Source organism: Larus michahellis, chromosome 2, assembly GCF_964199755.1.
Source record: "Larus michahellis chromosome 2, bLarMic1.1, whole genome shotgun sequence".
Lineage (NCBI taxonomy): Eukaryota > Metazoa > Chordata > Aves > Charadriiformes > Laridae > Larus > Larus michahellis.
In genome coordinates this window covers 114,518,610-114,541,451 of record NC_133897.1, presented here as the reverse complement: position 1 = coordinate 114,541,451, position 22,842 = coordinate 114,518,610, and the positions used below count along the sequence as shown (strand labels likewise).

Here is a 22,842-nt window from a genome sequence, read left to right as displayed (position 1 = left end):
GTGAGCCTAGAGAGAAGTCATCATTAGCATAAGCACTGGTTTAACTGTTCATTTCTGGACTTTTAGGGACAGATCTAGTAGAAGACATGTTTTAAAGTTAAGTTTACTGTAAGTTCAATTACTTATGAGACTTCCTGAGGTTTTTTCAACAGTTTTGCAGTTACAAAGGTAACACTTTCAAGAGTAGATATAGTTTCTAATTTTCAGAAGCTGTAACTGCAGCTTTTAGAGAACATAAAATTTGCATAAATTATGCACCCAGGAAAAAAATTGTAAAATAAAAAAAAAATTAGAATTTTTATTGCAACATACCCCAAGGTTATCAAAGCTTTGTGGAATTAAGATAACTTTTCCCGGGGAGAAGACTGGGAAGTTCGAGGCAAACAATAAACGAAGAGAACGCTCACAATTCAAAAGAAAAAGTCTGACGTCAGGAAACACAACAATTAATGCTATTCTGCCCCCTTGCGTTAACTTTTGAGGTAGCTGTCTTACCCCCACGCATCAAAAAGTTCATGTCCTTTCGTGCAGATTTCATCACGTAACAAATGCATTAGCAAAAACATAATAGAGCAGTGTCCTGACAATAGAATGGCTGGGCAATCACTGGAAATGACACAGCTGTGCGCTTAAGTTTGAAGAGGACGTATTATATGTAAAAATAATACAAAATATGCACAAATCATTCATTCGTGTTGCGACTGGAACTACCACGTGGGGGATGGGTAGAGTTAAGACTTCAGTTGATATGAGGTTGAAGCTGGGTAACTCTATATGAGAACAATGTTAAAACCCAAAGGACCTGTGCTGGAGACAACTGAGAACCTGAGCGCTTACATTTGTGTTTGTCAGCTCAAACTCTTAATTGCAGCATTTTTTTACTGTTTTATTTATAAACCCCAGGGAATAAATAGGCATTAAATTTGGCCGCGCTTGCACTTGAAATAAAAATAAAGCTTTCCTTGAAAGTGATATAGCCAACAAAAACACTTCCACCTCTCGAAGTCCAATTTAGAAAGAACTGGTTTAAAACCAACAAACACATCGTCTCGGACAGCAGGAGCCAAAGCCCCAGAATGAAAAAAAAAAAAAAAAAAGATGGTCGAGCAGCTGTATTTCATACGAGATGTAGAGATAAACGCCAGAAGTCGCCGACTGCAAACAATGACAGGTAACTGCCATTTTAAGGTGATTTTTACTTCCATCGCTCACTAGCTGACCCTGCCAATTAATGACGTCATTATTCACTGGCAGGGGTACAAGCTGCCACCCTGCTTTGAGCCGGGGAACCGGCGCAGCCACCCCCACCCGGTCCCTTCCCACCTCCCCGCCCGCCCTGAAGGGTGGCCGCAGCCGAGGGCCGGGCGAGGCGCTGAAGTCTGATGAGAAGCAATTAATTTACGCCGCCGCCGTGCCGCTCGCTGGAGGAACCCCGTTCCCATCTTAATTTCCTCCTCAGCATCGGCCTTTCGCTGCGCGGGCAGGGCTTGAGGTTTCCGCCGAAGACCCAGTAAGCGGCCTCGCACCCCGAAAAGGCTCCACTTTGCCTGTAAAAACAAGAAAAAACGGCTATGAACACCCAGCCCTTCCCCCCCCATATTGATCCCTCCCTGTCCCGGTGCCTCGGAGCGGGGCCGGGGAGCGCCAGGCCGCTGCCCCAGGGCCGGGCTGCTCGGGCCGCCGGCGGCCTCTTCCCTCAGGGCCCCGGTCCCGTCGGGACAGGTACCCGCGGCCGCCCCCGACTCCAGCGGCTGCCTCTCTGGCCGGGACGGGCCCGCGGCAAAGTTACCGGGACGCCTAGTGGAGATTTTTTTCCCCCTCATTATTTATTTAACCTCCCGGTTCCTCTTTCTCTTCCCCCGCTGTCCGGGAACTTTCGGCATCGTCCTACCAGGCACGCAGCCACCTCCTCTGCCGGCAAAAGCCGCTCTCGGGGCAGCGGGAAGGGGGCGGCGGGAAGGCGACTCCAGCGCCTCAGGCTCCGCAGGCGACGAGCGGCCGTCACCGGAGCCCTGTCAGCGGCGCCCCGGCTCCGCCGGCCCGCGCCGCCTCGCCCTCTAGCGGGGGAGAATGGCGGCGCCGCCGGCTGGGCGTGACTTTCCGCGCTCCCTTTAGCCCGCCTGCCTGCCGGGGGGGACGGCGAGTCAGTCAGGGACCGAGCTAAACCCGGACTAACGGCGGCGCCGGGCGAGAAGACTCCGGGATTAAGGGTGCTCCCCCCGCCCCCCACCCCTCCGGGCACTGGGGGCAGGCGAGCGGCGCGGAAAGCGGTGAGGCGTCCGCCGCCCCCGGGGCGAGGGCAAGCGTCGCCGCTGGAGGAAGGCAGCCCGCCCCCGGCCACTTCGCACCCCTCTTTCCCCTGCCCTTACGAGCGAAGAGAGGGGCGAGAAGGGGAACGCAGCCCGAGTTGGGGGGAGTCCGACCCCCCTCCCCGCCTGCCCCCACAGACTGGAGGGGGGCGAGAGGGGCGCCTCCTACTTTGGCAAACACTTTGGCACTTTGGAGCAGGAAGAGGGGTGGAAATATGGGGAAAGTTGGAACTTGCCTGGTTACTTTGGCTGGACTTTTGCTGGCGGCGGGAGCGCAGACGTTCACAGGTAAGGAGCCGCCGGGCCGGCGAGGGGGGCGAGGCGGGGGAGCGCTGCGATGTCGGACTCGGTTTGGGGGTTGGTTTGGGTTTTTCAGGTTTTTTTTTTTTTTTGTCTTTTTTTTTTTTTTCTTTTCTTTCTTTCTCCCCGTCCCCTTGGCGGGGCGGACACTTCGGAACCGCTCCGTACATGGAGGAGAAACTAAGTGTCCGGAGGAGGCGGCGGGACGCCGTGAGGTTTTGCGCCCCTGTGCGCTGGCGGGGCCGGGGCAGCCCCGGGGCCGGGACGGAGGGGACGGTCGGGACTGTGGCTCGTTTCGCCGCCGTCGCCGACTTCCCGAAAGTTTTCCCCCCTCCTTCCTGCCTCGGGCGCGGGAGGGCGGCCTGAGGGGGCGAGGTGAGCCGCCGCCGCCGCCCTCGCCTCCGCCCGGCCACGGAGCTGGCGACGCGGGGAAGGAGAACCGGCGGCGCTGCCCGGAGGTTGCCCCGCCGCCCTGCCCGCCCCCGCCGTTTCCCCTGCCCGTAGGTGCGGCGGGTGAAACGCCGGTGGAGACGGAGGTTAAAGCTTCCCCCTCAAAAAATCGTCACCCCGGAGGGCAGGGCAGGAGCTGCCCGCCCCTGCGGGGTGTCGGGAGTTCACATCCAGCCAAGAGCCCCGGCAAAGTGCTCCCCGTCCAACAGCGCCTGCCTGGTGCCGCAAATCCAAGACCTGCAGATGGTTATCTGGGGCTGGCGGTCCTCTGCCTGCACTCCTCTCCTGTTTATGTGTCGAAAAATCCCATAATTTCAGACAGAAATTTGGATTGTGAAATAGTTCTGCGTGCGTCGCTGCGAAAACTAACTTCAGATTTATTTTTTTTTTGAGTTTGTTTTGTTCCCAACATGAAGTGATTGCAACTGAAAAGCACGTTAAATTGAAGACATCTGGTCTTCGGTTCACGCAAAGTGTGCTTTGATCTGGTGGGAAGCAATACTTTTGACTTTCCTTGTTGCTCAGGCTGCAGAATAGTTTATATTTTGTACGTTGCGTGATGCTCCTATGCAGCACTGTAGCTAAACCAAGTTTTATGGCTAGGAATTGGTGGTCTGTTTTAAAACTTCTTTAAAAATTAAAAAATTCTGGTTTTATGGTAGGTTCCAGGGACCTTTTGTATACGTTGCTGTGTTTCCCCTATTTTCTCTCCAGCATTTTTACTGCAGACGAGACAGAAGATCCCTGAGCAGAAAAATATTTTGTACCGAGGTGATATATAACAATGATGAAATCTTTACCAAACACTCATGTTAGGATGAAGCTATGCTTTGCAGTGAATTATGGAACTGAACTCATGTATATTAGCCCTATAACTCATTAATATTGGAAGTCTAGCATCCAGACTTCAGTGAGAGCTCTTGCTTTATTAAGATAAATTCATAACTCATTGCTGACCTGCATGAACTGTCTTACTTCTTGTTTAAAGTTAAGCTGGGGCAACCCTTCGTCTCCTGGATATTTAAATGACTTGTACGTGCGATATGCTGATACTGTACTAGGGTCAGCATTGAAGTGCTGTTCCTGTTGCTGAAGAACAATCCCACATTAGTGTTAGATTTGTATCTGTTGTATTCACTTCCATTGCTGCACGCTGTGGAAAGGACTGTGATAGAAAACACAAATAATTCAGAGACGACCTGTGCATACGGTTATTCAAAAGGTGTCATTCCAACACTTCCCAAGTACTGAATGACAGAGGCTGCAATTTACACACTTCAGTGAAATTGCAAAGGATGTCATGGGATGCAGAATCTGGCCTGCATTCTCCCTGTGTGTGCATATGTAAGTGTATGTTAAATATTAAATGTGAAGATGCATGTACGGATTTATTTTTTTAAATATTGATTCTCATCACTCACTTAGAACAAAATTGATGAAATTTCCATTTTTGTATTTTACCATTTGAAGTGTGTGCCTGAGAGTCATTTTTGCTTGGGGGGAAAAATTGCTGTTGCTTTTGTTAAAAGCTTGATGCATCGGTGTCATAGAAATTAAATTACAGAAAAATCCATCCTTGAGTTGGGTAGTTATCTTTTGTAATAGCTGTCCCTTGTTGCAGATGAGAGTTATATGACTAACCTATAAAAAGTTTAAAAACAAACCAAGAAAAAAGAAACAAAACAAACTCCACACATGCTCTAAGCAAAGAATAGCAGTGGGTGCGTTAAGTAATCTTTGGCATGTATAGTTCCATTTTTATTTTTACCCTTTTCTAAAATGACTGGTTTGTTTTACAGAGGTTGGTTCTAACGTTACCGTCAGCTATTGTTATATTTGAGTTTCTTATTTAGAAAATAATCTTACTGAAAGATCAGATCTTGGCTTTTTAAGGCCTGGAAGCTTTCAAGTAATCTTTTGAAAGCAGCTTAACAGTTAATAACAATGAGATTTTCTCTGAGTCCTTAACTAAAGAATTTAAAATTCTGGATTCATCAGTTCAAGAAGCAAATGGTCTCAAGAATTTGAATTGAAGAGATGTTACTGAAAACCTAGTCTTAAATGGACAATGCTGCTTATCTTAAGTATTTTTCTTTTTTTAAAGTAGTTGGGGTCTTTCTGCAAGAGTAGTTTTGAGAGTTTGCGGGTTTTTTTTAGTTGCTTTCTGAGAAACTGTAGTGCACCTAATTTAGCTGCTTTTGTTTATAATTTTAACATAAATGTTATTAAGTGGTCCCATGCAAAGACTGAATGCTAATACTACAAATGTTCTGAAACATGGCGTTCCTGTCATATGAAATGCCACCTGACTCCACTGTGTTCCCTCTTCTGTCTCCTTGGTAGATTATTCAGGCTAGGGAAAGCAATCCACTCCTGGAAGGGATTTAAGTCAAACATAGAGATGTGGAAAGTTTGAAGGGACATTGTAAGCCTAAATATTAGGCCTTACATAAAATGAAGGGTCTGGATGAGATGAGTTCTGTCAAATACCAAAATGGGGAGCTGAAATTGAAGGCAAGGAGATGTGTAGCAGAAGTCAGAAACTGGGTTTTTATGAAGGCATAGTGTTCAGATAGATGTAAACTTGCATGCAGCCTGAATTCTGAAATTGGTGATTATTGCTTATAACCTGAATCTGGGGAGGGCTATTATTAGGCTGTTACATTCTCTTTTGCAATGGAAAGCGACAAGGTTGTATATTAACATGCTCTTATTATGGTAGTGGTTTTAAAAAGGATGAGAAGGGATGAGTCCTATTGCAGTGAGAGAGAGATGGATGGATGGACGGATGGACTGACTACAAGTGCTTGTAGGCAGCCATTCATAACGAACTTTGCGCCAGGACTAGTGGCAATTAGGAGGAGAAGTGCAGTACAAAAAATGAAAATCGCTTTTCCTAGTGACAAGTAAAGTTTTTACATAGAGAATAGTAGTCCTCAAGCTATTTCCTGGATTAAAAATACAAAAACTTGCATTCTGAATAGATGTCGTGCCTTACATTCATCTATTTGACTTTTGGGTGTAAGCAGTCTGAAAACAAGAATCACATTTTCCAAAAACACATGTAAGGAAGAAGTTTGACACGCTGAAGTTGAAACTTACTGTGATGATGTTGATGTTTGGTGACTGCAGAGAGGGAAGATGAAAAGAACAAATATAGGTTAAGTCTTCATAGGTCCTATCCCAGCTGAAATGAAGCTCCTGGCAATTGGAGCAATGTATAGAAAATAAAAAGCTTCTGGTATAATTACCTGTGTTTAAAGAGATTTCTCAGAGTACTCAGGATCTCTGTTTGGAAGTCTTTAATATCTATTCTGATCACTTTCCTAGCAAAGAGCTCCAAGTGTGTTTATATCTCATTCTGACAAACTCTGGGTTTGCTTGCATTGGCTTATTTCACCTGTTTTCCTTCCTCTCCACCCATCCATCAAGTCCGTATTCCTGCATTTCCTAAGGGAAGTAACATATGCTAGTGGAAAATGCAGCTTTATTAGTGGCTGACACAGTTTGTCAGCTCATCAACAAAACTGTTCTAGTTAAAGTTCATAGCATGGACTTGGCCTTGCTAAACAGTGAGAGCCGTGGGGGAAGATTCTTAAACCAAACTTTTTGCTGTCAGGTGAATAGGTGAATGACTTGCTTTGTGTTTTACACCTAAGTGTATTCATATTTAAAATAGTCTAGCAAATTAATGGAAGCATGTTGAAGGATTGGCTTCTAAATACATCCTTTTTTTGGGGGGGGCGGGGGATAAACTTTTGACGGGTAGAAACAGATGAAATAAGGTTAGTGTTCCCCTGTAAGCTGGGATGTACTTTAGAATGCTTCAGGCAAAAATGAAAGTCTGGGTTTGGAAGTGGCAGAGTTTGTCAAAAAAGAAACTCTGTGATGGGTATGTGGATTATTTTTTAAAATTTATTTTATTTAGCCATTCTGATCTTGTTCTGGTGTCAAAAGTTAGTGATGAAACCTCATCAGAAATCAAAAATAAATACTACAAAGTATTACAAGAATGTAATAACACTGGAGAAGAAAATTCTGTGATGTTTATTTGGCCTCGTGATTTAGCAGTCGTCAGAATAGACAAGGAAAACAAATCAGTGTCCTGAAACAATATAGCAGCATATAATTTATGAAAAAATAATATATTTAGTGCTCACAGAAGTTGCCAGATTGACAGCTGGAGAGACCAAATCCTCAGGCAAATAACAAAACATGTTAGGGTAGAGCGAGTAAGCTTCTGAACTCCATCTCGCTAATGTTGTTTGAGTCTGACCTGAAGAAATGTGGAAATCGTTTATTTTTCATGTGCGCTCACTCACACACCAGGATGGCCAGCGAATGTGTCAAACAGCCCAGTTGCCGGTGGCCAGGTCAGTTTTACACATTACTGCCGAGACGGTCAGTTCAGTTCGCATCGTTAGGTTCAGCCAGGGGGGAAGATAATAGGTGTAGACTTGATAGAACAAAGTCCAGTGATGTTGTGGGGTCGGGACCTGTGAACTGATCCTACATTTCCCATGTTGCAACTTTATGCTGAAGGAAATGCCATTTGAGAGGGAGATCTCCAGTGTTTAAAGCTTGTTAGCGTTGCTGTCAAACACTTACTTGAGGTAGCTACATCACTAAGTTTTAAAGATGTTTCCCCAGAAAATGACGTGCATTTACAAAGCTTTCAGCTCACGTTTACGACTCTTGTATAAAGAACTAGTTCTGAAATTTTTCCCAGGAGTAAATTGTTTGTTGATGTGTGAATGCAGCTGGATTATCCGCTCAATTTCTTGAGGAAAAATTGAGAGAGTCCTCTTTATTTAATTTGATTTTTCTGATAACTTCCAGGTCTGTGTTTCTGATGTAATGTGTAATGTTATCAATGTAGTAAAAAGGATTTCAAGAAATCAAAACCATTTTGGAGCATGTGGTCTTATATTGGGGGGGGGGGGGGGGGGGAAGTCTAGCAATAAATTTTGATGTGTCACTTCATTCACCCCGCTATGTTCCCATACTCGTTTCTGGTTTTTGTAGTGTCTTCCTGAGTTTTGCCTGCTGTGATCTGCTGCTGATCACTAGGTGTAGCTGCATCTCTAAATCCACTTTTCTAAGCATAGAAAGAGGAAGGGCTATAAACTGGGCTTTATGAGAAAGTAGGTGTATTTGGAGCTGGGGAGGTGTGAAAATACATGATGGATTTTTGTGACCTGGAGAATTTTAATTCATTGGTGGCTTGTTTGCACCGGTTTGATTATAATACAAATGAACTTTTAATTACTTGTTAACAGGCTAATTTCAGTATCAGTGTTAGTATTCAACAGAAGGATGAATGAATGCTCTAATATAACAAAAATACATAATAAAATACATGAAACTACAAAGAAATTGTAATTACTTTCCTAGCGGTTTAAATTCAAGGGTTATTGCTGTAGAGATCTGATAAGGCTATATCTTAACCATCTTGCCTGATTCTTGTCTTAAAGAAAAGCTTAAGTGTTGTGTGAGTATATGTCTTCTCACAACCTATTAAGAAGCTTTCTGTTCCATTCAAAATAATTATTTTCATAAATGATGTTGCTGACAGTGGAATTCTGTACTGATTTTGAAGTAATTGGTGTTGGTTTTTAAGCAATGTGACTGCCATTAATGCTCCAAGGAGGTACAGGGGGTAAGTCCCCACATATGCTTTAAAAATGAAGGAAAGACATTTTTGTGCCCAGATTTCTGAGAGTAATAGCAGTAAAAATAAAGGTGTATTTATGCCTTTAACACATCCTCGTGCTCAGTAGCTACAGGGAATAGGAAAGAAGTGTCTCGGCCAGAAGAGTCTGACTCTGCAGTGACCCTTTGCCCCGTAAGGAGCAGTGGTAGGAAACAAAGTAATGACTGCATCTGTTCAGACAAAACCACGGCAGGATTAGCAGGAAGGAGTTCTGAAAACAGGTTTAGAATTAGGGTGTTCTGGGGGGATGAAAGGTGGGAAGGGAGGTATAACATTTTCTGGAAGGGCGTAAGCAATGAACCTTACTGGAAGAAAAGATGTTCTAGGAAAAAAAAAGCTGAAGTCCTAAAGATGGCTAAATTATATCTGGAAAACAGAAATACATTTATGATTATTTACCTTTTCTTATTTTTTTTCATCTTAGTTTTGAACATGTTTTGCTGTAATAACATATTCAAGGCTCGAATATGTCTTCTGACAGCTTTACATAGCAATAGTTGATTATCTTTACACATACGATTAAGTGTAATGATGCTAATGAATCTTTAATTTTTTTCTGTGGAATGGTGTAAAACCAGCATTTTCCTTAAGAGTGTGTTTGTTTTGCCCCTTCCTCCCCCTCGCCCACGTGTAATATGTCCTGATTTAGAGAGCAGTAAATTTTGGTTACAGTAGGGCTTTTTGAGGGGTAGATTGCCTCCCTGTCCGCCCCTCACCCCCCCCTTTTTTTTTTTTTAATCTTCTTTGATGTTAAGGTATTATAAATGTCTTTTACAGCACTGTTTTGTTAATCACAAGAAATGTGATTTTGCACTGGAATAACTAGCAGCTAATTACCTCTTTCATCACTTTATCTCTTCATCTAGGAGAATGAAATACAGTACCACATGCCTGTATTAGAGCAGGGGTGTGTGTTTTTTTGTTTGCTGGTTGTGTGTGTGGTTTTTTTTGTTTGGTTGGTTTTTTTGATTTTTGTTTGTTTGTTTTTTAAGGTTTACAGCACAGTTATTTTGGGGAAGTTTTCAGAAAGATCATGCTTTATTACCTTGAATCCTATTGCCTCTTTTATCCTTAACTCTAAAATCAAATATTATTTAGACTCTTTATTTTTGAAAGTAATATACTGGATAGAATACTTTTGTCTTCAGCCCTTTGTTTTAATTCTGTAGTGCATAAATGTAGGCTGATTAGATGAAAGAACTGTTTAGTTGTGCTGATGAGATTCTAACATAAGATTGAGGAAGATATTACAGGAGTTTCTGTGCAATTTCAGGTGGATGGATAGTGGACCAGTAATGCCTTGAGGTTTTCATAATGGAGTTATAGGTAAATGAATAGAGGAGCTTTTTACATTTGTTTTTCTGGTGAATATAGACTAGACTGAGTAAATAATTTCCATCTGGGACGTGTACACTTCTGTACTTGGGTATATGCTTGTAATCCGTGCACCAGTTTGTACATCTGTGTCTTAAAAAGTTGATGAATTATTACCCTTTAGTAGACTTTTGCATTTTTCATGGTGTGCTTGCAGCAGAGGTGGTGGCAGGGGAATTGTATTTTTTTTTTTTTCCCCTCCTGTTTTTCTTCTCCCTCTAAGGTCAAACAATTCCTTATTTTGGGAGCTGATTCTGAGTAATTCTACTATGGCTGATAAAGTAATTTATGACCAAAAAATAGTTATCTACACGCACACCTTAAAGTTTTGGTTACGAAGTCCACATAGTTTCTAAGGGTATGCAGACAAAAAGGATCTCCAGTCTTGAAAAAAAGGATATCGCCAGGTTATATCCTAATCAGAGGCTGAGATTTCCTAAAGGGATTCAGATTCTCCTGTACCTGCATAGAAACTCCCGTTTGTCTCATTTCTGCTATTTTCATGTTCATGGCTTTTTCTTGTTTTAACACACAGTTCAGCTAACAGTTGAAAACCAACATGAAAGTCAATTGCCATCTCAATGAACTGTGTTAGGCTGCAGAGCAGACGTAACTGTTTTCTCTGTAGTTGTTTGGTACAGTTGCTCTCTTCTTCTGTGATTTGTATATTTGTTTCATTTGAAACGAAAAATTTCATTATTACTTATTCGCTCTTCCATCCTTCTAGTAAATAAAATCACTGCAAGAAGTCCAGTATTTCCTAACAACTCTGCAGCCTCTTCCAAGTGTTCCCACAGGCTTGGTAGAAACTTGCAAGGTTTGACACTGTTTGCTTATCTGCGTAGGACTGTATGTAATCTCTTGTACTCACTGTGATGTTTTTATCCAACAGTATAATTCATGATCAACAATGTTCTGATGACTACAATTTTTGGAAGTTATTACTATTTTGATAGTGTAACATCTTTTACTTAACAGTTTTAAGATGTGTCATATAATCTTAACCAGGAAATTATTTTCTCTCAGTGGAACTCTCTGAGCCTGGAGATTTTTCTGGTTCCACCTTGGGATGACATAGCCTAACGTGAATCATACCACTGGAGCACAGCATGAAAAAGACAGATATTTTAACTCCTGTTGGAATAGTCAGTTGCTTAGTGATTAGAACTCCTACATAGGTGTGTGAGACATGGATTTAAGTCTGTGCTCTGGCATTTGACCGTGGCATGGGTGAGGATCTTCATGGCCAGGCTTTTCTGTTCTTTTTGTCGGTTTTTGTTTGGTTTTGACCAGTAGGATTTTTATTTTTTGAGAAATCTGGTAAACTTCTGAACTGAATGTGACAGTTCAGAACCCCCTAATGCATTTGGAGAAAATCTACAGCATTCACTTGTCACCATCTGTAACTTCAGACTTCAGTTTTCCCTAGAAAATCAACAATGTGCTTAAATACTGTCACATGTTTAGGAGATAGAGACAGTTGTGGACATTTCCAGGAACCATAGTACTCGGTGGGATAGTTCTTATGTTAATGACTGAGAATTGCTATAGCTTTTTTTCCTTTTAATGTTACCTTTTCTGAATTCTGCAGAGTAGATGAAGATTATCTGCATTCAACTCTTTAATATAAGCACTTTACATAACACATTACTTAAGCTGTTTTTCTTTTTAACTTCTGCAGAGACAGCTATTACTGAAGTAATTTCTCGGTTAGATAAGATAAATTGTTGTCCCAGTAATAATTTTAAGGCACTGTGCGGTTGATGCCCTCTTTACCGTGCCTGAGAGATGTCATCTCAATTCAGTCCTAGCTCAGGAGAAAACCTCTGTAAGCACCTTTCTAAATATGAAAGAAACCTTTTGGGGTGAGGTCTGTGGAAACGGTTGGAAAACGAACAAAACCAAAGCACAATTAAAGTTAATATTTATTTAAAACATCAGAGGTTGAAAATGAGAAATGGAAGCCTGTATACTGCCCAACATTACTACCTCCTGTTTATAATGACAGCAAAGCACGTGGATTGAAGACCACGTATAAAGTTCATGAGGTGTGTGTTTTATTTATTCTTGCTTTAAGAATTGTTGTTAGAATTGCCCATATAAATCTAGGCTAGGAAGGGATTTATGTGAATTAGCCTAGCATTTTCATTTGGGGATTTGGAAAACACTGGGGTCTGAGTGTTTTATTTACTTCAGTGTGTTTGAGATGAGCACACGCCCTTTAGAGCAAATATGCATTGGAATTGTGTAGGGCCCAGGAGCCCAAGACAAGTGCAAATACACTCTGGGCAAATAAAAAAAACTGGCTTCTGCAGCAGCCGTGCAGCAACAGGAGCTGTGGATTGGGGTTTTTAAACGAGTCTCGCAGAAGCTTCAGAGCTGCATCTTTACGTGTATAATTGCTTAACAGAAAGTCTGTTTGTCCACTAGAATCTGTAACTTTGCATCCTCAATATTGGGGAGTTAAATGTTGCCCGTGTTAAAAACTTTACATGACCACAAAAAGGTGTGAAAGTAAAAAGCCTTAAAATGTTCTTTGAGTTGTAGCCCGGTATCTAGCATAAGATCATCTGTGCAGGGAGATGATGTGGAAATAACCCCTTAAGGATAATATTCCTCAGCTGCTACTTTTCTGTTTTCAAGCATAGGCAACCATACTGTTGTGCTTGTGGGTTGCTTCACTGGCAGCTCCATTGCTGAATATGCACTTCAGCCTTATTCGCCTCTACCTTCCTTTGTCGTATAGTGGACTTGGCGTCTTGAAGTGCAGATCATAATTTAGAGTTGGGGTGAAGCCTTAGGTATTGCATATGTTCAGATAAAGACGGTCTGAACTTGGTCTAGCTCTATTGCCAAGGTTGCTTCAAGGGGAATTAGGGAACATGAATTGTGCATGCATTGTCTGCTGCTTTTGAAATTCTTTCTCTGATTTCTGCAGAGAAACAGATGCCGTCTTTGGAAGTCTGAAATCTTATTTTGGAAGATACCTGTTATGTCTCAGTGATGAATGGAAATAGAAAGCAGCTGTGGACTCATTCTGGCATCAGTCAGGATGTACTTTGGAGGTTTTGGTTACATGTGATGGGTTGCAGTTTAAGCTGCAAGATGGAAGCTTGTACTTTGAAAGTTATTGCTTGCCTGTTCTGTTGTGCTCATTGCAAAAATGGAGTCAGTCTCTGTGTAGCCCAAACTCAAAGACTTTGTAATGAAAACTCTCCGTATTTTTGAAGATCTCAACTTCAGAATGAGTATTAATTTGTGGCTTCCTGAATTGCTCCACAGTAAATGTGCCTCAGTGATATAGTATCCGATGGGCTTGTTTGCTTCAAATCAATGCTTGTAGTGAGTGGATCACAGTTTTGCCAACCACAGTTTGGGAACCACTCACTGTGAGTGAGAAATCGCCCTTTTCTAGAACTTGCACTGTTAAAGTCTTCACAAACTGCACAGTGCCATGCTAGACTTGCAGCAGTGAAAAATTAATTCTGGCTTGTATGGCAGAATTAGATTATGTGTGTTTCTGGACCTTTAGGAGCAGAACTGCAAAAAAATCACATCTGTATGCTTGAAACTGGCATTGAGCAAATACATGGCATTCACCAGCAGCCCCATTCACATGATTTCAGTGCTTTGACTCTACACAGTGGTCTATCAATAAAAGAAAGAATTGGCCAATTATAGTAATCTGCCAGAGCTGTGTACTCTGGAATTTTGTTCAGAGGAAGAGGGAGGGTTCTTACCTGCTCTCAGTTCCATCTAAAATTGCACTTTAGTACCATCTGTTCCACAGCAAATAACATACATATTTAACAAAGCTGTTAACCACCAGGCCACCTTTAAGAATATATTGCTTACGTGCCACCTCCTGTGCTCTCTCCACCTCTTTTTCTCTGTTCGTGGCTGCTCTTCATCACCACATTCCACAAATTACAAATCTTTTGTGCCTTCCTCTACCACCTCCATCCTCTGGGTGTCTGTTACTGAGCCGAGAAGAGAGCTGAGACCGGAGGATGGTAGCTCTGATTAGGATGCCCTGCAGTGCCATCAGCCACTCTGTTGCCCTTAGAGTTTGTAGAACAATGTGCATATATTGAGAAAGCCCCAGAGCCTCTGGGGGGGCTATGACAGAAGCTTGGGGGTACAATTCCTGACTGCCTGAGTATTATTCCTGAGAAGTTAGGGGGTTTGCTCTTCTCTTTTTTTCCCCCCCCCCCCCCAAGACAAGTAAGATCAAAATGGTCCCATGCATGTGATAATGCACATGCCAGCAAAGCATGTGCTTATGAGTAAGTGCTGTTAAGTGAGTGAAGTTTTACTTTGCACTGAGAGGAGTCACACTGAACACTTGATAGAAACAGCAGGCAGTGCTAGTGGAGAATGAGATACTGTGGCCAGATCTACATTTCAGACCAGATGGACATTATTCATAATATTATTTGGGTGTGAATGGTTTTTACTAGTGTGTGAAGTAAACTGATGAAGAATTTTTGTTTGTTTGTTTTTCAAGCTCAAAAGGATTAGTAATACTGGCACTGTTTATACAAACACGAGCTCAAAACCTAAAGATGAATACAGTCAGTTTGGGGCATACTATGAAAGTAATTAAAAAAAAGCTCCTCTTGACACAATAATTGCAAGTAAGTCAGGTGTTAACACAAGTCAGCATGAACACACCAGTATCAGCATTTTGTAGAAATGTAGTTATGTGTATAGTTTTCTGGAAATCGGAACAGCACTTTTAGGACAGAGCGATTGAAAGTTTAGTTCCTTGGTAATAAGTAGAGTGTTTTTTGCCTACTCAGCCTGCCTTTGTCCACACAGAAAAAATATTCCGGGTAAATTTTCAAAGTGCCATTAAGTACTATGCTAGAGGTATCATCTCCTAAATCTTTTGAGCATTGTTTATGGTGAGAAGATGATGCAGAATCTTCTATTACATACGGCTAGCAGATATAGAATAAATGCTGTATGGAGAGATTTAGGAAAGGGTTGCTTCTTTATTCAGATCCTGCAGTTAAATGTTGTATAATACTCATACCTTGGGTTAACCTGTATTTTGACCATGCTGACATGTTAATTTTTGCCCTTGTTTTTATGTGCACTTCTAACGCATATAAATGCATATGCAGTGTGTTCTGTGCTATCAGTGTATATTTTTAGCAGTTAAAGTTGTGCTTTAAGATGAGCTCAGAAGTTCCTGCTCTGTGTTTACTGTGAAAATTATTAACGTGGTTCTGATTGGTGAAAGTTCAATATATGAACGGGATGCTGGCCTTGGTCACATCATTCTGTACAATGGAATATATGTTCCCCTGTGCAGCTGCTGAAGTAGTCTATTAAAGCATTCAAGTTCTCTCTCCATACTGAAAGCAGAAGATTCCTTCTTAATCCTCATATGGCTGATGTCTCTGCTGGAGTGTTAATAGATAGTCTAATTTGTGAGCTAAATTACTAATTGTATTATGAGTCTAAACCTTATTAAGCCTTTTGTGTAGAATTAGATCACAGAGCTTTGGGAAGCTGAATACTGGTTGGGTTCTGTCTCCTCCCTTTAATGACAGGAGCAAGTTTTACTGGCGTCTTTTCTTCAGAGCTGCACAGCTCTGAGACTGCAACTGATTTCTTTTGCTGCCTTCTACAGTATCAACGGAATCCTAAATTTGAAAAGGCGGGGTGACTTTGAGAGTAGCTGAAGATTTCCAGGCAGGGTCTCAGTGATCTGAAAGCGGTAAGATTCTGTGTTTAGCTGAGGTGAGGCCATGATTGGGGATAGAAAAGGGTTGCTCGGGTCTTGTGTACACACACACTGTGTGGAGGTTTAGCTATGTGGGATTTCTTGAAATTGTGCAAAAGCTTTAAAATGGCTGCAGTTTTTTAACAGGATAATGAGCTTGGTAGAGGTATGTTCCTGTAAGAGTTCGGGTAGATGAACTCTTAACTTCAACACATCACTTGAGTTAGATTTTTATTTCCAAAGATGTTCACTGCCCACCTAGAGGTGGAGGATACTTCCTTTATCGCTCATATGTGCTGCTAGATTTCATGAGCACTCCTCACCTGTTTCTCTGCAAATCTAGCTGGGCCAACTGAGACTATTCTCAGAGGTGGTTTATGCTCCCCACTCTGACTTTGCACTGGAGTCAGCCTGCTAATGCAGCCTGGTTGGAGATGGAGCTGATTGCCTCCAGCAGCGGATCAGTAATAAACAAACAAAGTGGGACCTAATGGATTTTGACATCACTTGCAATAAATTTTTATGTTGATGTGGAAGATGGCTGTGAACTATTGCGCCTGTCACACAGGAATATTGCACTCACAGTAATTCATTTTCTTTAAGAGAAAATATTGACAGCTACTCCATACATTTTTCCGGTGTATACATGAGATAGAATTGCAATGGTATCAAGTTTTACTCTATACACAACAGCACTCTAAGCTGTTGTGAGAAACTATTCTTATTTTGTACCTGAAGCTATCAGGACCCTGTATGTACCTAATGGCTTTGCTCTTTACTGTTGTAAATTAATGCCACTTGAGATGCATGGACAATAAATGAAAATAATAGGATATATAGCTTGTGTCACATGATCTTTTATTTTTAAAGAGCTTTTTCTATTTCTGCATCACATTTAGTAATGTACTCTGTAGAGTATATTATTAAAAAAATTCGGTGTTTGTCCTAAGAGAGAAAACTCAGAGGCTTCTGCATTGTTCTGTTCCATGTGCATTGGTTCTCTCAACCTACACACTGTATTTATTATGTTACTGTGAGTAGAGCAGCCAAAAGTCATTGCCAAGAGCTAATTGTCATCAGGTGTATCTGTAGAAGCCTGTATTTGTCAGGGGTTTCTGTGTAGCTCCCAAATTGATTATCATGCTTATTAAAGTATTTTCGTAGGTGAATAGTTTTTGAGAGTTTGTGTACACTTTACAAAAAATTTTAGCATTCCCTTATTCAAATGCAGTATATCTTGAGACCAAAGCTTAAGAGCACTACATTCTAAATTTATGTTGAAGGGGGGCCATCATGCTGAAACTCACCACTTAATCTTATCTACTTTTTGGTAATAAATGCAGCTCATGCTGATGTAGATTTGCAAATGAAATAATTTTGGGATCCAGGAATGACAGAACATCAGAGCTTTTTGCATACTTTGTCAGAAGCGTGGCTAGGAATGTAATCATTGTACCAAATCAGTCTACTTCTTCTGTAGATGAGAATAATGCAGCTCACTGAGGCACATAGTTTGTTAGAAAGGCTGCACTAATGTTACAAACCTAACCTGATGTTCTGGGAGGGACTACAGCAATATGCTTTGTATGTATTTAAAAAGGCGAGTGAATTACTATGTGCCCATCCTGAGAGCTCTAGCCTCTTGTAAGGCAGGATTTCACACACACCTCTACACCCCTCGACTTGCTTTCTGTCAGGTGAAGCACTGGTGGATGTTATCCAGGACACTTGTTATGTTGCAGTTTCCTTGTGTTGACACTGGTTTGTAGGTCGACCAGGCAGATACTGTTCCTGATGGGTGTATATCAGCAGGAAGGGACAGACTAGGCTGCTGAGACCCTCTATATCTACATCCCTGCCCACTTTCCGTCTTTTTTTCCATCTCTAGGCTCTGTGCTTAAAAAGTACTCTATGAAGTGTGTCTTTCTACTCTGATTTTTGTTAAATAGTCTTGTTAATTTTCTTAGTCTGGCCTCAATTGGTTTTATTTACTTGTGGGATTTGTTTGGTTTTGTTTTTTTCGCTTAGGATGAGAAGTGGTAATTGAACATCGGTAGCACTCCTGTGGCTGTTTTCTTTGTGTTCTTTTTGTACAAGAGGCCAGGTTCCCATAGGAAATGGGTAGAGCTAATTAGAAGGGTCAGCGTTATTTCACATCACTATTAAGTGTAAGTGTCTTATACTGGAGGTAGTACAACATAAAACAGAGAGCACTGAGTCATGCTTTATGTCTTTTAGGGGTGGGAGCACTGTGTGTAACAGCTTCCTTTTCAACTGCAACTACCCATTTAAACAAATAAGTGGCCTGTTAATTGTTTTTTGAGAACTTCTATACTTGAATGTATTGTTATAACATTACTGGATATGGAGAATGGAATACAGATCTTGTGTCTTCGAATGGCAGCGTTTTGACATTTTATTTTCTCTTTGGTGCTCTTCAAAGCATTTCAGACATGGTGCCTTTTCTGCAAGGTGCATCTGATAATAATCTGGTAATTAGGTGCAAAAAAACTACCTCCGCTCTAGAGACCAATATTGAAGTTTGTGCTGTTGCTTCTCAGCTTCTTGAGGCTGAGGGGAGTAGGTTCCAGTAAAGAGCAGGGGGCCATGAGAGGTACTGATATGGAGTAACCTGGGAGTTTGGTGGTCATGAGGGTCAAGCGACTGATGATGTTGGGAGAGTACACGAGAGGTAGGGCACTTCCATAACAAGGGGTCACAGTTTTAACAAAACTTGTGCTGAACTCAGTAACCATGTGCCCATCTGGATTGCACCCTAGTCTACCACTGATCTGTTATTTAATCTTGATCAGGATGGTCTCGCTTTGGTACCATAGATCCTGGACTTAGGTTTTGGGATCTTTTTTGGGCAAAACTTGAGCCATCCACAACGTATTCTGTCTTTTTACAGAGCATCCACTCAAGCAAAGCTTACTTCTTCCTACTACCACTCTATAGCAAGAGTTTACTTATGTTTACTTTACCTTCCCTCTTTTGACACCTGCCATATTTCTCCATTTGTTCCTTCAGTGGTGGGAGAGGAACAGTTGTCTGGTTTGCATTGTAGGTATCTGGGAAGAGGGAGGCTTTCAGGTGCTTAAAGAGAAGATTATTTGTCCCCTGTTAAATTGTGCTTATCCAGTAGGCTATGACTTATACCAGTGATTTAAGTTAGGAATTAACAGTTTGGGCTTTGAATAAGCTGTATGGGATTTTTTTGCCCCTCTTTTTTTGCCCCTCTTTTTTTGCCCCTCTTTTTTTGCCCCTCTTTTTTTGCCCCTCTTTTTTTGCCCCTCTTTTTTTGCCCCTCTTTTTTTGCCCCTCTTTTTTTGCCCCTCTTTTTTTGCCCCTCTTTTTTTGCCCCTCTTTTTTTGCCCCTCTTTTTTTGCCCCTCTTTTTTTGCCCCTCTTTTTTTGCCCCTCTTTTTTTGCCCCTCTTTTTTTGCCCCTCTTTTTTTGCCCCTCTTTTTTTGCCCCTCTTTTTTTGCCCCTCTTTTTTTGCCCCTCTTTTTTTGCCCCTCTTTTTTTGCCCCTCTTTTTTTTTTTTCTGTAAATAAAGTTTTGTGATGATGAGGAAGGGGATGGGAGGACAGTTGTGAGATAACTACCTGCTTTACAGTGCTAATTATGGTATATATTACGTATTAATAGGGACCTTTCTGTTGCCACAGGCAGAATCTCCCAGTGGGAGGTGCAGGAGAAAGCTGTTTCAGAAGCAGAGAGCGATGGAGAAACCTGGCTCTGCTCTTGTGCGTGGCATCATGGGAGTTGGTATTATCTGTTGTTGAAGCTGGGAGGACTGCTCTGACAAACCTTGAAGCATCGCATCTTTGCCATAGAAGAAGCTAGTGCTGTACTGGCTCAGGGGGAATTAAGCTTTGAGCTTGGGAATTTGTTCTAGAAGTTTTCCAGGGATTACTACCATTGTCACTGTGTGAAATGTAGGGACGATTTGTGCATGGACATGAAGCTTTATAAAAGCATTGCAAACTAAGAGCTTTTCAAGGTACATTTAGTTGCAGTGCTTTTCTGCTTAGACTTGCTTGTGGTCTCCTATATTACATTTATGCTGTGGGAGTTTGAGAGCTGTGGCCTTGGTGTTTATTCCTAAAGGAGGGAACACTTGTATATTTAAAAAAAAAAGGGGGGGGGAGAGAAAGAAGCATAACTATGTGGTTGTTATGTTAAATGAATTTTAAAGCTGGTGAAAAGAGGCATTCAGAGATGAGAATGCTTGGGGGGAGAAATGAAAGCACACTGAAGCTGTTTCCCCTTGAGGGCTTTAGGCAGGATTGAGAAGAAGTGGTGCATACTGAAGCCTTGTTTATAGTCTTTCACTTACTGTTAATAAAACAGGGATGTTCTAAAAGGTTTCCATAATTAAAATGCAGTCCTTGAGTATAGTGCATTTTCAGAGTGGTCTAAAGCCCTGCTGCCTCTCAGGCTGCTTAAATCATTATTTATAAAAAATGCTGCAGTGGACTTAGTGTTTTGAAGTTGTTTTCAATCAGAATGATGTTAGAAATGTTGGGTATTGAATAAATGAAAATAGAACTTATGGGGAAGCTGATAAGTGTACAAATTGACTGGTTAGTAACTAATTACCAGTACAGAGATTGTTTTTTGCCTTCTTTTTTTTTCTTAATTGGCTGAATATTAATAAATCTGGTTTATGTCTGGAAAACAGCAAGTTTTAATGGTCTGGCAGAAATTCATAATAAAAAAGCTAAAGAATTAGCATAATAAATAATTATTGCTTCCAGGGTTTTTATTGTTAAGATAATAAAATGTTAAAAAGCAAACCACTTGAGTAGAAAGTAATTGCACTGACAAGCACCACACAGCTAGCATTCACAATAAAGTAAACCTTCCCTCAATGTCAACCTGATTTGCTATCCACATAAATGCTTCCTCACATTATGGAAATGTGCTTTTTCTATCAACAGAAAAGAATAAAACTCTAGGCATCTAATTAATCTTGCCTGACATTTGATTTCATACTCAGGTTAAAACATGAGGCAGGTGGGTCTGTTCCGCCCCCCCCCCACTCTATGTGCATGACCACAGGCAAATCTCTCCATTAATGTCAAGCTGCATCTGTGTGTCTGTCTCTGCCACATGTCAGTCATTAATGCATTAGTGTTGCTTGTATTTGATTCATATGCACCAGTTTTCTTGTCTGGAGGGCTTGGTAAATAGGGAACCGCGAGGCTTCAGCTATACATCACAAGTGTTTCACCTTGACCCTCCCTGTAAAGGAAGAGGGACTCTGCTGCATAGGAGAAGGATTAGGAGTGGTAATTTGCAGCATAGGGAATTTCCGAGTTGGTGTGATCAAGTAGAAGAAAGAAGCAAGCTTTGACATTTTTATTGATTAAAAGTTCTTAGTCTTTAACAAGAGCACTCTTAATAATGCCTAACTGTTTTACCTGCAGTAGTTCAGATTTGTTGAAGGCAGGATTGTTTTTCTGAAGTGCACAGAAAACCTCTACAAAACTATAGTTAGATGCATTGTGGGTATTTTATTTTTCTGAAGTTCTAGTTAATGGCTTCTGCCAGAGGCAGCGTGCAGCACTTGACAAGGTGGTGGTTTGACCTTGTGTGCTAAAAACTGTGTAACTCCGTTAGATTTTTACATACTTAGGTAGTACACACATTTAAAAGGACACAGTTAAGAACTTAGATCTAAGTTGTAGACTCTGCTTGTTCTTAAAAATAAAACAGTGATAACCTTAAGTGGTTTCATAATTAAAACAAAGTTAGCAAATATCTTCATGAACATCGTTTATATAGTAAAATATTTTCCTTAGTGTTTGCATGCAAAATCCCATGGCGTTGGGAAATAAACACTTGCTTATGAAGTCAAAAAGTAATAAGAAGCATCGGTTTTGTTTTGCTGACTAAATGCAAAAAATAAAAGCATCACTGGTGAAGAATGTATGATTTTATTTTTTATTTGTATTTTTTTAAAAGTTGAGTTCCGAACTTAAACTTTTTTTTCTAGTGTCTGTCTTCTACGTAGTAAGTGTGTAGGTGTGAGAGAAATTGTTTCTTCCCCCCCCTCCCCCCCCGCCTTTTCCTCTTCATGCATTCTGCATAAAGGGCTGGATGCTGTTTGGAAGAAGTGGTGTACAGCAGCTCCTAGCCACAGTTGTATAGCAGCCTGGTCTATACATCACTTCTCAAAGGTGCTGAGGAATCCTTTTTTTTTTTTTTTTTTTTTTAAATAAAAGGAAGTGTACCAGAGCAAACAAAAATGTATACATATGCAACTTTATGTTTGTTTATGCCAAATTGGTTATATATGAATAGTATGTTACCAGAAACTAACAGGCAAAAATTGTAAATGAGAAATGTTCTCATGATGATGAGCACTGCATGGAGTAGATGGGCACTTCACACATTGCCTGCTTTTGAACAGTGACAGGTGGAATGTGGTGCCAGAGGAATTAGCATTTAGACCTAAAAAGAGAGGGATTTACTCATGATTGACTTCTGGCAAGTGTGGCTTTCACTCTCTTGTGTTGGTGCTTGGTTTGACTGTCTTCCTGTAATCTTGAAAGGCAGCCTCTCCAGATGGAGGTAGAGGAGGGAGCCAGGAAATACCGCTACCTGCTAAATCAGTCTTGACTATGAGGTTCTTGCTGTCAGCTTTTCCCTGGATGTTTCTTGACAGACTTTGCCTTCAAGATGCAGGACGAGAAACCAAGAGGAGGAGCAGTAACACAGCTTTGGTCCACACATTATCTCCACCTCAAAGAATGAATATTGCTGTTCTAAAAGCTTTTAAGAGACTATAAAATGTAGATGTGGAGTTGGAGAAATACCTTCCTGCTCAATACCCTCCCCCCTGAAGAAAAAAGCATCAGATTTTGTTAAGAGATGGGTTGTAATGCTTTGCGTTTATGTGCTGCGGTTTCTTTTTGGTGGCTTTTGGAAGGGATTAGAGTCACAGGACAACTA

General features: G+C 41.4%; 1 protein-coding gene across 15 annotated transcripts in view; it reads left to right on the top strand.

Annotated features, from left to right (window-relative positions):
* The first annotated feature begins 2,122 nt into the window (after positions 1-2,122).
* PTPRM (protein tyrosine phosphatase receptor type M) overlaps positions 2,123-22,842 on the top strand; it is a 482,403-nt gene continuing 461,683 nt past the window's right edge. For 14 of the 15 annotated variants that reach the window (XM_074576685.1, XM_074576684.1, XM_074576682.1 and 11 more), the window contains exon 1: positions 2,136-2,597. In XM_074576685.1, the coding sequence (XP_074432786.1) occupies positions 2,525-2,597 (73 nt within the window). In that variant the 5' untranslated portion in view covers positions 2,136-2,524. Of the gene's footprint in view, positions 2,598-22,842 lie in introns of all 15 variants that reach the window. The other variant, XM_074576689.1, reaches the window with a different exon arrangement.